We start from the raw sequence: 17,222 nt of genomic DNA on the forward strand, positions 1-17,222 counted from the left end.
GGATAGAAGGCAAACTCAGAAAATAAGCATGTATGTACATATATACAAACAAATACACCATAAGAGACTCCCCCCACTAGCTAGCTATTAAGAGGGTAAATACCCTAGGAGTACCACAGAGGGGATGGAGGGAGGGTAATCCTGACTGCAGATGCTATCCAGTTCGGACATCTACATTTATGGTAGGTACAAAACTGTACTATGTCCTTCATGGATGCATCTGCAGTCATAACAACTGGGTAGAATACCATAGCCAACTAAGGGAGGAGGAAAAATTTTGATTATGGTGTGGTTAGGATCCTTTGCAGCACAGCAGTGGCAAACCCTGCTCGGGATCTGGAGTACAAGGGTAAGTTATAATGCTTGGCAAATGTATGCACGGAGGTCCAAGTAGCCGCCTCAATAATGTTCTTGGTTGCCACACCTCGTAGAAAGGCTGTGGTAGTGGCTGTTGCCCTTGTAGAATGAGGCCTTATGTTCTGTGGAATTGGTTTTCCATGGAAGGAGTAACAGAATCGTATGCAATTTCCTATCCAGTTGGAGATTGTCTGTTTGGAAATTGCTTTTCCTTCCCTTCCTGTTGCATAGGCTACAAATAGCTGGTCAGTTTTTCTGCTACTTTTTGTTCTGTCCAGGTAGTAGCGTAACTGTCTATGTACATCCAAGGAATGCAGCATTCTTTCCCCTCTGTTTTGTGGGTTGGGAAAGAAGGTAGGTAGGTGGATTGCCTGGTTTAAAGACACTCTGGATATCACCTTAGGCATAAAAGTAGGATTAGTCCTCATGGACACTCTATCTTGGTGGAAGATTAGGAAGGGCTGTACCGCCATTAGGGCCTGAAGTTCAGAGACCCTCCTTGCTGAGGTTATTGCCAGTAGGAAAGCAGTTTTCCACGATAGATGCTGTAGGTCCGCTGTAGCTGCTGGTTCAAAAGGTGCGAGTGTCAATTTTTCTAGCACAAAGTTCAAATCCCAAGCTGGCAATGGTGGTTTCCTTGGAGGTTTTACATTCTTGATTCCTCTGAGGAACTGCCTGAGTAAAGGATGTGAAAAGACAGGTGGATCAAAGCTGTAATCTGCTGAAATAGCTGATGCATGTATCTTGATGGAGGAATAGGACAGGCCTGTATGTAGAAGCTCTGCCAGATACTCCAAAATGTTAGCCATATCTATATTTGACACATCTTTTCCTCTTTCAGTGCTCCAAATGACAAACCTTTTCCATTTTCCTGCATAGTTCCTTCTTGTTGAAGGTCTGCGGGCTTCAAGGATAATGTCTTTAACCCTTTGGGAAAGCTCTGGGTTAGTTGCTGCTATGTGATGTGCCATGCAGTCAGTTGCAACGTTTTTAGGTTTGGATGCATGATGCTGTAGTTGTTCCGAGTTAACATCAAAGGCATCAGGGGTATTGGCCACATGTTGTCCCGAGACATGCTCTTCAGTAATGGGTACCAGTGTTGTCTTGGCCAGTTTGGAGCTATCAGGGTTATCCTTGGACGTTCCTCCTTGATTTTTAGTAATACCTTGTGTATCAAGGGAAGAGGTGGAAATGCATATGCTGTTAGACCTTTCCAGCTGAAGGAGAGTGAATCCACTTTCCATGCAAGTGGGTGGAATGTCCTTGTGCAGAATTTTTTGAGCTGGTGATTGAGAGGGGAAGCGAATAGATCTGTGGGCTCCCCCATTTCTTTGAGATGGTCTTGAAGATGTCCGGGTGCAGCATCCATTCGTGGGCATCGGATGTGGTTCTGCTCAATATGTCTGCTAGAGTATTGTCCTTTCCCGGTACAAATATTGCCTGTAACTGGATGTTGTAGCTGAGTGCCAGGTTCCAAAGCTCCAAAGTCATTCTGCATAGGGGGTATGAATGAGTGCCTCCCTGCTTGTTGATGTACCACATGACTGTGGTGTTGTCTGTCCTTATCATCAAATGGCCCTCTGAGAAATGGTTTGAAATTTTGGATTGCCAGTTTTACTGCCAGCATTTCTTTTAGGTTGATGTGCAGGTGGAGTTGATCCTGCGTCCACAATCCTTGTACACATTTGTCCAGCATGTGAGCCCCCCATCCTAGGTCTGAGGCGTCTGTTGTGATGGTCTGGCTTGCTTGATAGCTGTGAAAGGGTAGGCCTGGGTTTGACTGGCATGCTTGTGCCCACCATATGAACTCCTGTTTTAGGCATGGGATTAGTGGAATTTCCGCTTCTAGGCTGTGCCTGTGTTGGGACCATAAGTTCCTTAGGTACCACTGTAGTTTTCTCATATGTAGTCTGGCATGTGGAATCAAGATTATGCATGATGCCATGTAACCCAAGGCCTGAAGGACTTTTCTTGCTGTTAACTTGTTCTGTTTTGTTAGAGCCAAGAAGTAGAGAGGAGTTCTTTTTGTTTTTCTGCGGTTAGAAATGCCATTTGTCTTACAGTGTCCAATTCCGCGCCCAGGAAGGTCCTTGTTTGGGATGGTATCAGCCTTGACTTTTGTAAATTGACTGTGTACCCCAGTGCTTGTAGCAAGTAAATGACCCTTTGTAAATCTGTTGTCAGCTTGCTTTTGTTGTCCCCTTGTAGCAGGCAGTCGTCCAGGTAAGGATAAATTTGGATTCCCTGTAGTCTGCAGTAGGCGATTACTGATGCCAGGCATTTTGTGAATACTCTGGGCGCAGTAGATAAGCCAAAGGGCAATGCTGAGAATTGATAATGCTCTGATCCTGCAAGAAATCTGAGGTATCTTCTGCAAATTGGTCGAATGGGGACGTGCAGGTATGCCTCCTTGAGATCTAGAGTCACCAGCCAACACTCCTTGCCCAGCATGGGAAGAAGTTGCTGTAGGGTCAGCATTTTGAAAAAGTATTTAAGGTGGACAGGTCGAGAATAGGTCTCCAACTTTTTTCCTTTCTTGGAACTAGGAATAGTCTGGAGTAAAATCCTTTGCCTTGCTCTGGTATTGGCACTCTTTCCACAGCTCTCATCTTTACTAATTGCATTATCTGCTGTAGAGCTTCTGTTTTTTGGTTTGGAGGCAGGTTTGGCATTCCTCTTTTGACTGGTAGAGTGTGAAAGTGGAACCGGTAACCTTGGTATATGGTTTGCAAAATCCACTTGTCTTTTGTGATGTATTGCCAGTTTTTTAAAAATAAGGTTAATTTTCCGCCTAATGGAGCTGCTATTTGTTCCCTGGTAGGCGGATGTAGAGTTAAGTCACTGTGGTTGTGCTGTTGTAGTGGTAGTGGCTGAATCTGTGCCTCTGTTATTACCTTGCCACTGTCGTCCTCTGTAGGCACCTCCTCTGGATTGGTTTCTGCCTCTGGAACGTCTATTCCTGCCCCTTTGGGATCTTGTGGAGTCAGGAAAGGACCAATTTTTGGCAGGCCAGTTCCTGCTAAACCTTGGGGGCTGGACCTGCAAGAAATCTTTAACGGTTTGAACAGATTTTGCCTTTTCTTCCATTTTCTTCATTACCTGCTGTGCAGACGTACCAAACAAACTGGTCTTATCCATGGGAGCATCTAATAACTTAGCTTTAACATGATCCGGTAAGACTTGTTCCTTCAGCCATGCATGTCTTCTTATCACTGTGCCAGTCATGGCTGATCTAAATGAAGCCTCCAGTGCATCATAGCCACATTTTAAGGAATGGTTACTAACCTGCTGTATGTTATTTACCATTTCTAATACATATTTCTTATCTATAGAGTCGTCAGAGGATAGTTTTTTAGTTAACTGATCAAGCATAAACTCTTGGTATTGTATCATGTGAAACTGACAGTTTAAAGCTCTAGCTGAGAGAGTAGCTGAGGTATAAACTTTTTTGCCCCATCTGTCTAAAGACCTGGCTTCCCTTTCAGAAGGAATAGGGTTTCTTGCTGTGGTCGAGGCTACTGCCTTAGGCCCCTGGGATATAGTTTTGGGGTCTGCAAGAGGGGCCTTGTATAAGTGATGATGCGTGTCTGGTACCCTGTAAAATCTGTCTGGTTTGGCAGGGGCTGGAGGTAAGGAATCTGGTGCAGAGCAGACATCATTAAAAGCATCGTCCACAACAGGGAGGACAGGAGGTATAGCTAAGGGCCTGTGTTGTGGAAGGTGCAGAAAAGTCCTAAGTCTTTTTCTGGAGTCTGAGAAATCCTGTTGCTGCCATTGGAATTGTTCTCGCATGGCATGTAAGGTTTCCCCAAAGGAGAATTCTTCTGGTGGAGAAGCAGCTGGAATGGATTCTTCAGCATCTGAGTCTTCATAATTGGAGAAAGGAGCCTCAGGCTGGTCTGTAATATCTGAGTCATCCGCAGAATCATCAGAGGACACAGGCTCGGGGGGCTCTGCTCTAGGTCTCTTCTCTGGGGGCTGAGAGGCCCTGTCTGGGTGAGATTGAGATCCCCTAATTAAGGATATTAAATCTTCTGCCAAAGTAAGCATTTGTGAACTAGAAGTAGGCCTGGTTGAGGGGGGTTTAACAGGCACTGATTTAGTAGACTTGGCTGCTTTAGCCCTGGCAAAGGCCTTAATGGACATGGCTGCAGGAGGCCTAGCAGCACCACGTGCTGGGGTAGAGACATCCAAAGGGATGGTGTCTGATAATTCACTAGAAGCCACTGTAATAGGTAAAATTTCAGAGGCCGATTCAAGCAAGGTAGCAGGAACCTCAGAAGTAGTCAAAGATTCAGCTGTGCTTTGAACCGTTTTCTCGGTTTCGGCCGAAACCGAGACACTCGCGGTTTGCTTTACCATGGTTTCGGCCGAAACCGTGGACCGCGAGTGTCGGTCTTTTTCTTTGCGTTTCTTAACAATTTGGGTAGTCGGAGGATCCGACGGCATAATGTACGCAAATTCAGAACCGAAAAACTGTTCAGCAAACTCCGACCGACGCCTAAGCGTTCGTCGGTTGAAGGAAGCACAGGCCGAACAGGCTGCTACGTCGTGGTCTGGGCCTAAACAAGGCAAACAGTAAGAGTGGAAATCTTTATGAGGTATTTGTTTCCCACAAGTTAAACAGTTATTGACTTTTTCTGACATCGGCTGAGGCAAGAGAGAGTCCCCAACGGGGTACTTAGCTTTTAGAAGTCTTCGAAGTAGTATTCGGTAGTAGAAATCTCTGGATCCGACCGACCGGCACTTGCAAACAGCTTCTGCTTCGGGCGCCACGCGGCAAGAAAGACTGAAGAAAATGGCGTCGGCTGATGCCTTTATACCTGGAGACCAGCAGAGATGACGTCGGGTGAAGTGAGACATCAGCCGAAGCCGGACCCGGACTTTGGAATCCGGCCGACTGCAGGGCTGCCTGACGACAGGACAACCCAGTTGTTATGACTGCAGATGCATCCATGAAGGACATCAGTGAAACACGATGAACATCCCTGTAATATCTATCAGGTTTTCTGGAAGCAGGAGGTAGACAGACAGGGGCCATGCTAGATTCCAAAAAGGCATCAACAATATCCAGTACAGGAGGTATAGCTAAAGGTCTGTGCTAAGGCAGGAGTAAGAAATCCCTAAGCCTCTTCAGAATCAGAGAAATCCTGACTTTTCCAACGAAAATGCTCCCTGAGTATGCAAGGTTTCACCAAAAGAGAAATCCTCTTTGGGGAGGGGGGGGGGCAGAGGGAACAGAGTCTTTAGTATCAGAATAATCATAGGTAGATGAGGGTAAATCACGGTCATCAGAGAAAACAAATTTCAGAATCCTGGTCAGAAGTATAATAAGCAAACTCAGTCCTAGGTCTCTTAGAGGCGGAAGGTTGGCTTCCCCTGATTAAAGTAATAAGATCTTCAGTCATTCTTATTTGTTTTTTAGAAATACAGGCCTGACCATGCAGTCTGGGCATCAGTTTTCTAGGCATGGTTCGAGTTTTAGGCCTTGAAGAAGAGGACGTTGGTTTACTATGCAAGTCAGAAGGCCTGAATACACCCCTCAGAAGTCGGTGCCTGCACAGCAGCTCCGGACCCATCCAAGGTAGAGACATCCACAGGTTCCACAACTGAAGCATCTCGTGGCATACTGGACTCCGAATGGGTCTCAGTAGAGGCCTGCGAATCTGAAGTAGCAGGTATCAGGGGCTGCAAAAGCACCTCACCGAGTACCGGCAAACTGGGTGGCCTGTCTCTGTCTTTATCTTTGTGTTTTTTTTAGAATGTCAGTAGTCGGATGGCTTATCAGGATAATTGAACAGAGCATCAAAATATTTAGAAACGCAAATATACCAATGGATAGTTCGTGGTTTAAATAAGGCACAAAACCGACAGCAAGGTGCGTCATGGTCAGGGCCTAGGCAAGGAATACAGTACGAATAAAAATCTTTAGGAGGTATTTGCTTTCCACAAGAAATGCATTTACTTTTACTGACATCGGTTTAGAGCAAGAAAAGTTTCCCCAACGGGGTACTTAGCTTTTAGTTGAAGACTTTGGTTCTGAAACTCAAATGAAAATTTCAGGAGTTGGCCGACCGGCATTTGCGAACTGCTTCTGCTTTGGGCACCGCACGGCAAGAAAGACTGATGTAATGACGTCGGCTGCATGTTTTATACCCTTGATGATATGACGTCATGAAGAAGAGACAGCAACCGACGTAGGACCCAAGACTTTGTTAATCAGGCCGACTGAGGGCTACTGCAAGCAGATAACGCAAATGTAAATGACTGCAACAGTGAAACACGAAGAACATCAAATGGTGGTAACTAAAGAAGTTATTCTTTTGAGCTGGGCTATAGAATCTGAATTGCCCACACATAGTAAGGCCTTACTGAACATTGTAAACGAAACAAAAGAAATGGAGGTGAGATCTTTAGAAAACTGAAAGAGCAAATTACAAAAATAAATGACATTTTGTGGAAAAATACATGCAGAATAATGCCCAGGAAGAGGAATGAATTTTTAACAGAAGGAAAGAATTGCACAACTTATGTAATGTTGGAGTGAACAGTTTTTAAAAACATATGTATATACTGCATAAAATAATTACGGTTTGGTCTCTTTTCTACTACTTTGTATTTGTCACTTTTTGAAAATGTCATTTAATAAAGATGTTAACAAATGCCAAGGTTGTTCCAAAATAAGATGTACAAACAATGGTGCGACCAGTGCTTCTGAATAGCATAGAAAATTGGCCAGTAAAGGCAGAACAGCTGTGGAACCTTGAGGAGATGGAAAAGTGAGGCGAGTAACAAGAGGCAGACTGTGCCACAGACAAAGATGGAACAGAAATCTGAAGTAGCCCCAGTATCATGGTTCAGTCACATGTACAGGAAAACATAAGGCGTGGTAAAGATGATTTGGAGACCAAGGAAGAAGGCAAGAGGAGACAAGGAAAGACGCTAAGAAGTGGCTCAACTGCGTAACTGAAAACCTGAGACAGACAGCCATAATTGACAGAAAAAGTAGGAAAATTGCTCAGAATAGAGCATTGACAGCTGATAATACTGTGGTCCCATGTAAAAATGTGAGAAGGGGGATTGATGGATGATGACTTCACAGGAGAAATCAGTGTAGCTGGATACTTACTTAAAAGGGTCCATTTTAAATACTGGCCTGCCTTCTTTACCTTCATGAAAGATACAAAGATGCTCTCTATACCGGAAATCCACTGTTCCAGAGATATATCTTAACTGTCTTTCTACAAAGAACTGTTAAATCATCTTCCTCTTATCCAAAGCGTTTGGGCAGTATACCAAAAGCTGAACAGTTTAACAGAGTGCCAGCTCAAAGATCACATTAGGAATGAAGGGCGGATCTTAAAAACTCACCTTGTTTTCTAAAAGCCTGTGTAAAGCTCCCTTGCATGACAGCCTGTAATTCAGGAATCTTTTGAGCTGATGTGATAATTGTCAAATGTACAGCTTACCATGACAGGAGTTTAAAATGCCACTGAAACTTGGCTCAAAAGGGGTCAGTTTTCCAGTTACTTTTTTAAGACCTCTTAAAGGTACAAGAATTGCAGGTGGGAGATGGGCTTGAATCTAAAGGAAAAATGAGAAATACAAGCCAAATGGCAATGGCAGGTCATAGCCAAGTTTATTTCATAAAGGAGAGATTTTGCATCCACTCAGTTGTTCTTCCTCTAGGTGTCAAAAAGTAAGCAGAAGGCTCCCTGGACATGTCCACTGACTTGGTGCCTCATGACCTACTCTACATCATGAGGCCATTTATATTTTTTAAATGACTCTGTAGGACACAAATTCCAGCAACCACTCCTATCATCTACTTGGCTGTTAGCCAATGAAGAGCAAGAGGCAGAGCCTTTACTTTCAGAGAGAGAAGCAAAAAGGTGTGCATGCCAAACTGCTGAACTTTGCAGAGCAACGACCTGGAAAATGCCTGGCACCTACTCCTACCTTTTCCCTTCTCTCCAGCTCCTGTATGGGACCAGGGAAGGGACCTGCCCCCTTGATTTCCACAATAACTATCCTCCAACTCTGCCATCCTACGTATGGTGAGAAGCAACCAGCTTCTCACGTCCTTAGCCAGGCTAATGGACTTCATTTCTTGCACACCGTTCTAAGTTGACAAGCAAACCCATTAAAGGGTTCTGCCTGGTGATTTAACTATAAAAGAACTAAATGCAGGACAGTTTATATGTTATATGCTAGGACTGATTTAAAATGACAAATTCAAAAAAGAAATGGGGACACATGGGATGGGACTGGGTGTGTCATCACACAGACTGCAGGACATCACTGTATGGACTTGTAGGAGGCATACGCATCATCCAGCACAGCAACTAGAGTGAAAAAATGTGTAAACAGAGGAAGGAGATCCCCAGCTGTTACCTACTGCTGTGGGTACCTCTAAGACCTTCTCAATTTCATCAGGAAGTAAAGCATCAGTATACTGGAAAATAGAAAAGACTACCTTATCTTGTCATTCTTATAACCAAGCATTAGGTATGCATTCAAGTATACCAGTTAAAATGCGACTTCAAACAGTCCCCTGCCAGTAATTGCAAGGCCCAGTCCTTCACTGATTATGCACATTTTCTCGCATGCCCTGGATAATCTTTACAATGGTGTATTCAGCATTAAATATATATGAACACCTCACACTGGCTCAGATACTACACCATCTTAATTACAGAATTCAAAGGGAAGGACATACGTTAGCAGAGATTGTTATCCTTCATAACACCCCCAAGACACAAATTTTCCCACATTTTCTCCGTAATGTATATTACACTTTACAGAATAAAACTACATCTCTAACAAGCAAGAGGTGCAACAAATATAACTGTGTGACACTAGATGTCATTATAAACAATGTACTCCTCCTCCAAGACACAAAACAGTCTATCCCATACTCATCACAAATATCTTTTATAAAATTTGTAAAAGTTTCACATCTTCGCCCAAATGCTGGCACAGTCCAAGCCACAATTATCAGATTCTGAAAAACACTCCCTACCTAGAAATTAGGCTGCTGAGAGCTCTTCTTCATAAATCACATGTTAAAACAAAAGCTCCATCAGGTCAGAGCATGTTTTCACTCTCTGCACGGGCATAATGGACCCAACCCAAACGGATGCTAAACTCATGGTACCTCGATTTATAGCCCTATTTCCACACAGAACTGATGCTATAAAATGGAACAGGAGATAAGGAAGGTGGCAGGTTGGTAACTATGAAACTAATGTCAAAGCATCTCTACAGCAGCATTGTAAATTTTTCCTTAGGTACTCAAAGGGGCCAAGTCTACAAGATTAACTATATCATGCAAGTGACCTACACAATTAGCCCTAACACCACAAGTCTCCTTGGCCCTAAAACGATGATTCACACTAGGTCAGATTTAACCTAAAAGTACAATGGTACTACTTAACTGCATGGCCACAGCAAGTAAAATCTATACATTCTGCACTGCCAGTATGAGTCGTATTGCTTTCCTAAAAAACTGCTAGGCATGAGGATAAAAATAAAAACACAGTGCATTACAAACAGAACCAATGACATATACAATTTCAACGTACGCAATTTTATGCATTCTAATACTTGAAAAATAAACATTTTCCCAACTGTTTCTGTGGCACACAAGGCTAATGTTAATGACACAAAATGAGAATGTGGAAACAAACTGAGAAATGCATTCACAGTCCAAATAAAAGTCATGAGCTGCAGTATGATAGTATCATTTACTTCCTTGAAATAAGCAAACTAACTGGGACACATTTAAAGTTTAAATTAGACATTTAATCTAAAACCTGAACTAAAAAGAGGAGAACTCTGTCTACTTAGGGCGCATTTTATTTCAAAATAAAACCTTCTACAATTATCAAGCTACGTGCTATGCTTTATATGACTTTTACATACCAAGAGTAAAAAGTCAGTTACCTTGCTCCACAACAATAAGACAAGAAAGGCCAAGTAAAATCCAAGTAATGTGAAACCTTATTTGTTGACATTATACTTAAAAGCTGTGATGTAAAGTTTCACAAGTCACATTTTAAGCTTCTGATTCATTTTACACCATTTTGACTAGTTTACATTTTATTTAGACCACATTTATCCAGCATATCCAGTCCTCAATTCCATGCCAATTAAGCAGCAGGTAAGTTATGACTACCACCACAGATATGTTAACTTTCTTATAAATCCAGGAGAGCTACAGCATGACCCTTTTCACATGCCCACTTGTCGCTGTTGCTGCCTAGTAAACCCAAAACACAACTGTGTAACTACTTAGTGGACTACTCTCACAGCTGCAGAAAATCAAACTTGCAACCATTCACTACCCATCTGCCAGCACTACAGTTTTCTACTAACCCGTTGAGTTCCTTTTTTAAACAAAGGATGAGCCAACTTAATGGCACTACAATTACCCATTTACATTTTTATTTTAAATTAAGCTTAGTTGGAAGAATGTTTTAAGACTATAAAATAGTCACTTAGCTCTACTACTTCCACTTTAAACACACTCAACTGGTAGCAGTAGGTCAGTGGAGGAGATGCAAAATTTTTTTTTTCCTGTAGCATACAGACCTTATCCTGTCACTGGTCCCACTGTACCCCCATCGGCTCTCAACTTGTTGAAAACGATTGATACTGCACTCCTTTCCACGTAAGCAGCAGCGAGGTCTGTCAATGAATTCCACTCTTGGCTTTGGATTGACAGTGAAATGAAGAAACAAGCTGACCACTTCTCGGTCTGTCAGAATACCAGACTGGGCAGGGCCTAGAAAGGAACCTTACCAGAATTACTTAAAGAACATAATGAAAATTCCTTAAAAACTTGACAAAAAAACAATGAACAGTGCAGACAATATACTGCTTTTCATCGCTTCAAAACAAAAATGAGACCTAACCACATCACCGTACCACAAGCCATAGCCTGGACATCAATTCCATCCACACAAGACTGGCGCTGCACACCTGATGCATACCAACCATATACCAGCCCAGGTGTGGGAACTGCTACGCATTCAAAGCCAATGCACCAGCGCCTATGACGCCAGAAGCACGAATGACAAAAAAAGGCAGAAACAGTCCCTGTAATAGCCACCATTCACTCTACAGCATGTATACTCAACAGCAACGTCCAAAGACTACTGAGCAAGATTTGCAGAGATCATAAAGACTGTAAGAAGACTGACTAAACAGACATATGTCTATTAGGCTTGTAAATTGGCTCATCCCGAACGTATTACCAGTTGGATGACTACTGTAGACCAGAATCATGAATCTGGACTTTATGCAAAGCATCTGGATGAAAATGTATATAGTCAATGCTTATATTTACACACCATTTTAACTTTAGCTATGAAGAATAAAAACTCAAAAATCTAACTACCTATGCCAGCTTAACATTTTTATTAATGGCTATATCCCAGTGGGGGAGGGGGGTCTAACTTAGCTGCCAAATCCCCAATGTACTTCTCTCTCTCAATCCACTTTAAATCTCCATTTCACACTAGGAGCAATTCGGAGGGTTCTGTAGTTACTACAGAAGCCCAAACTTGAAGAAAGCTTCTGCGCAGTAGTCCATTTCAAACTTATTCTTCAGACCTTATCTCAGTATCCTTCATTGTAGATTCATACATTCAAGTAGCTACCACTGGTGTTTAAATGCATCAGCACAATGCCATCTGTACTTAAAGTATAAAGTACAGTTGTGCAAGAACTTACCATAACAGTAGATCTCCCGCTGCTGTATTCCTAACACATGGGTTATTGCTGCTGGCTGTACAGCCAGAGTATCAAACTTTTACCCTACTAGTATCGTATATCTGACATGTGACCTCAGCTCGCAAGCATAGGGGTAACAAAGGCTGATGTACGAGCACAATTACTCAGACTACACCAAGCCAGCAGCCTAAAGACCCCCTGAGATAAGAAACTGGTTAGCTAGGAGGGGCATAAGACCCTGATGTTCTATGGCATTTCCTACAGTATATGAACACAGGGAGACAGACAGCAAGGAGGAAAATTAAGTATGGAGGGGGAGGAAGAGGGTGGGAAGGAATATTGCAACAGTGATCAGGAGGACATCTACTGTCTGGTAAGTTCTTACACAACTGTACTATGTCCTCACTGAAATCACTGTTGCAGTATTCCTAACACATGGGTGATTCCCAACACATGGGTGATTCCCAAAGTTAGAGAGAAAGTAAGGACAATTGGTTAAAAAGACAAAGTGTTCAAGAGGCCAGATAGGACTGCCCTAGTGAAGGCACCTCTTGACCTTGAAAAAAGCATTAACCCTGCAATGTTTAGTGTCTACAGATGACCAAGTGGCAGCTTCCAGTATGGACCTGGCATCCACTCTTGTACAAAGCTCCAGTGGTTGATACTGCTTTGGTAGAGTGGGCTCCAGGGCATGAGGGCAAAGACTTATGTACAGCTTGACAAAAGGAGATGGCCTTAAGAGATCCAGCTTGCAATGGTTTACTTGGATACGTGTTGGCCCAGTTTAGAGTCCAAGAAAGAAATGAATAGCTGATTGTAATTTCAAATGAATTTTGTTTTGTCCAAATAGAATCTTAGTGGCTTGTGAATGTCCAGAGAATGGAGTAATCCACCCCCCAATTCTGTGGGTTGAGAAAGAAGGTAGGGAAGGTTTATAGCCTGACAGAGTGAGTTTTGTTCACTACTTTAAGCATGAATGAAGGATTAGCCCTGAGATGTCTCTGTGAAAAATAAGAAACGACTACAAGTGCCTGAAGCTCTGAAACTTTCCTAGCTGAAGTGAGGGCCTGAAGTAGGATAGTTTTCCAGGTGCAGAATTTGAGGTTTGCTTATGCTGCAAGTTCAAAAGGAGGTAAGGTAAGCTTTTTCAACACAAAACAGAGGTCCCACGTAAGGGTAATGGGCTTTCTAGCTGGTCTAATATGAAGTACCCCTTTAATAAACATGACCTCAGATCTAGACACAAATGGGGGAGTGACAAGTAATTAAGTGGCGATGGCTGGTAGGTGGGATTTGATGGAAGACCGGCATGCAAGAACTTGTACAGATATTTCAGAATCGAAATACCTGCGATTGGTTGTGGTCCTGTCCATTCCTTTGGAATCAAAAGAAGACTCTCTTCCACTTGGCTATGTACAACTTTTGAGTGGTGGGTCTCCTGGCTTCTAGGAAAAGCTTACCCTCCTCACAGTTCTAATCACTTACAGGCACCATTTGTCCATCATCCACAGAGTTTAGTTTAGGGATAACACATTGGGGTGAAGCAGTGACCTTTTCTGCTGTGTGATGAAATCTGCTTGGTGTGGCAATTTGTAGTACTTGCTCCTGGCTAGAAGAAAAAGGCAGTGGAATTAATGCTGTTTTGGCCAAAAGGGAATCACTAGCAAGAGTCTTCTTTTTGGGTCTTTTAGAAGAACTCTTGGAATGAGAGGTAGTTGAGGGAAGGAACAAAGGTACTTCCTTGTCCACTGAAAAGTGAAAAACATCTGTCCATTAAGCTAAAAGCAAGGGTACATGGTGCAAAATAGTGAAAGCTGTTTGTTGGTCCTTGAAGCAAAAAGATCTGAGGAGTCCCCAACAGTGAACAATGTCCTAGAAAACCAATCTGTTCAAGGTTCACTCATGAGGGTCCTCCAAGGACCTGCTTAGTATCTGCCAACACACTGCCCTGTGATGGGATGTATGTGGCTGTAAGCCACATGTTTTTCTAGGTGGCAAGGTCCTATGCCTTCGGTGTCAGTCTGCACAATTGGTAAGACCTGGTCCCTCCCTCCCTTGTTTATGTACCACATAGCAACTGTGCTGTCGGTGAACACCCAGAGAGTAACTGGTACTGGTTTGAGAGATGTGAAAAGACCTGAAGAGCCTGGATGAGGGTGCTAGTTTTCTTCATGTTGATGTGTTCCTTTAGTAATGTGGGCTGTCATCTGCCCTGTACTTTTTGGATGCCTACCCAGGCCTCCCATACCTCCTCAGAGACATCAGTGTGAATTTCATGAAATGGGGTTGGAGGAGTAAAGGGAAGCCCCTATTTAGGTTTCATCTGATCCTTTCACCATAAGTGTTCTTATCGGAGAGAGAGTAAAGGAGAACTATGTCCAAAGGGTGAAAGTGCTGACACCGAACTGTTTTCAGGTAGCAGTGGATTTTCTTCACATGTATTCTGGCTAGGAGAGCCCTGGGACAGTAGTTCCCATGAACCCCAGATCCCTTAGATCTCCCTGGATGACAACTGGCTGGGGAAGGCAAGGCTATGGAAGCAGATTTTAAGGCTTTGCACCTTCTCAACATAAGTAGGTCTGCATTCTTTTTGTATCTAGCCTGCAGCCCAGAAAATCTAGGTCCTAATATGGGTGCAGGGAGGATTTTTTGTGTTTGACCATGAACCCCATCTGTGATGGGAGGAGTAGGGTGAACTGGACGTACTGTAGGAGAATTTGTGGTGAAGTAGCTCAGATTAAAAGGTCATCTAAGTAGGGAAAAATGTAGGTCATCACTGGTGCCAGACACTATGTGAAAACTCTTGGGGCTGCAGAAAGCCCAAAAAGCAAAGCAGTAAACTGATAGTGGCATGACCTAGTACAAAACCTGAGGAATCTCTTGCAAGGGGTCCAAACTGGTATATGGAGGTAGGGATCCTGCGGCAGAATAAAAGGTAGCAGAGTATGCAGTGAGCATTTTGAAAGCTGGTGTTTAGTACAGAGAGAACCAGTATGGATCTCAACTACCCCTCTCCTTGGCATAGGAAGTCTGCAGTAAAACCCACACATTCTTCTGGCACAGTTTCTATTGTGCCTTGTGCCCGCAGTTTCTGTAAAATGGGTGGGAGCAGATGAATTTGTGTGCAGGTGGGGTATGCCTTTTACAAGGGGACTCTGTACCCAAGACATGGCATAACTTTTTTATGATAGCACCTATTTGTGGTAATCTTCTCCTAGGTGGCAAAAGTTTGGGTCAGCCTTTTTGAGAGTGGCAGGGTAGGGTTGGGGGCCAGAGGGAAAGGAGGTTGTGGATAGTCCAATCTCTCCTCAAAGGGAGGGTTCCTAGATGGGGCACACCCTTCCTGTGTTTTTAGCCAGGGCTAGGGTCACTTCTGACAAAAGAGGTAGGTTTGTTTGGGCAATTCCTCTGGTACCTAGGGACAGAGGTTAACAGGTTAAAAGTCTGCAGTCCTTCATGGTTTTATCTTGATCTTGAAGGGTTTTAAAAAGACTGGCAGCATGGGGGCCAAACAGGAGATTCTTGTCTGAAGTGGAATCCATTATATTTGCTTTCAAATTCTCAGGAATAGGCTGACTATGTAACCATGCATATCTGCAGATTACAGAGCAGCTGCTCTGGATGAGGCCTCTAAAGTATCATAGCTAATTCTTTAATACAGTGTCTGGCCACTTGTGTAAAAGCGAGGACAAAGGGGATTGTAAAGTCTTTGGTACAAAGCCAAGAAAAAGGCAAGCCAATAAAATCCAAACCCGGAACTCTCGTAGCTGAAACCTCCAGTAAGAAACGTCAAAGTGTTTTAGTTAAAAATACAAAAATATTTTTATTAAAATGCTGTATGTACCTAGGCAGTACATCTCAGTTGCTTGTGCACAGTTAACAAATAGAGTTTTAGGGGGATTTTTGAGGAGGGTGAAGGAGAAGTTCCATGCTCCATAGGTGGGCAAAGGGCCCTCGAAACTCCCAAGCTTCTCCCAGTCTACATGCCATTTTTTTCTCATACAGTCCCTTCTTGCCTTTTGCTTGCCTACTTTTTTCCTTTGCAGTATTAGGGACCAGACTTGGATGGGTAATTTATGTCATACTTCATTAACTGCACAGTCTACCCACTTTTCATTTTTTTTTTAAAAAAAAAAAAAAAAAAAATTTTTTTTAAAACACCTCACCAGGTGGGTGCCCATAGAACAGCTTCTTATCCAGGGAAGCATTAATAAGCTATAGTCTTGAGATCCTCTTTGTTGGGGGTTGTTGCCTCAGCCAGGTGCATCTCATTACTGACCCAGTAGGGACAGGACGATGATGGACAGAACCTAAGAATCTGAGGTAATGAGTTGCCAGTTTGGAAGAAAGAAAACTGAAGTGACAAGGGAACGAGGGGGCAAAATGTCAGAGAGGCAGGCTTGTCAGATAAAGGAGACTTCTAGGTCACAGGGGCCTGAGAACACTTGGCAGGAAAAGCTTGCCCACCACCCTTGCTGTCCTTAGTGGCCTGACTACGCTGCTGGTGAACAAAAGGAGACTTAGTAGGACAGCTCCTCTAACTCGGGAATGGGTGGGTGGAGGGAGACAAAAAAAATGTGAAGTCCTGCAAAACTCTCTCTCTCCTGAACAGACTTCAACGTGTCAACAGCAGCTGTCCCAAAGAGATTTTTATTATCCAAAGGAGCATTCAGCAGCTTGGCCTTAATGTTTTCAGATAATGACTGAAGATAAAGCCAAGAATAATGACTCATGCCAGACCTAAAGGCAGTAGCTCTAGAAGAGGCATCAGAAGTATCATAGCTGCACTTAAAAGTGGCAAAACACCAAAGGTGTAGAACCCAAAATAGAAAGGGCAGAGAACTCTCCTTCAGAATCATGGAGATCAGAAATAACAAGCCTCAGTAATCAAGGGCAGAGCACATCTGATGATGTTGGGTTGGTAATCAATAACCCTAAAGGCCCAGGTGGCAGCAGTATAGACCTTCTTTCCAATAGTCTCCATGGCTCTACTCTCCTTATCTATTCCAGTCCTCTCCGTGGTTCTACTCTCCTTATCCAAAGGCAGTAGCTTGGTAGAGGACAAAAGCCAAGGCGGTTTGTCAGAGGAGACTGACACCATAGCAGGAGGACATTTACACAAACAGTGT

General features: G+C 43.3%; 1 protein-coding gene across 2 annotated transcripts in view; it reads right to left on the bottom strand.

Moving 5' to 3' along the window:
- The window catches only part of LOC122787331 (BTB/POZ domain-containing protein 2-like), a 555,231-nt gene that overhangs the window by 229,723 nt on the left and 308,286 nt on the right, over positions 1-17,222 (bottom strand). For both annotated transcript variants that reach the window (XM_044053980.1, XM_044053979.1), the window contains one exon: positions 10,951-11,143. In XM_044053980.1, the coding sequence (XP_043909915.1) occupies positions 10,951-11,143 (193 nt within the window). The remainder of the gene's footprint in view (positions 1-10,950; positions 11,144-17,222) is intronic.

This window comes from Protopterus annectens, chromosome 13.part0, assembly GCF_019279795.1.
Source record: "Protopterus annectens isolate FY-2018-M chromosome 13.part0, PAN1.0, whole genome shotgun sequence".
NCBI lineage: Eukaryota > Metazoa > Chordata > Ceratodontiformes > Protopteridae > Protopterus > Protopterus annectens.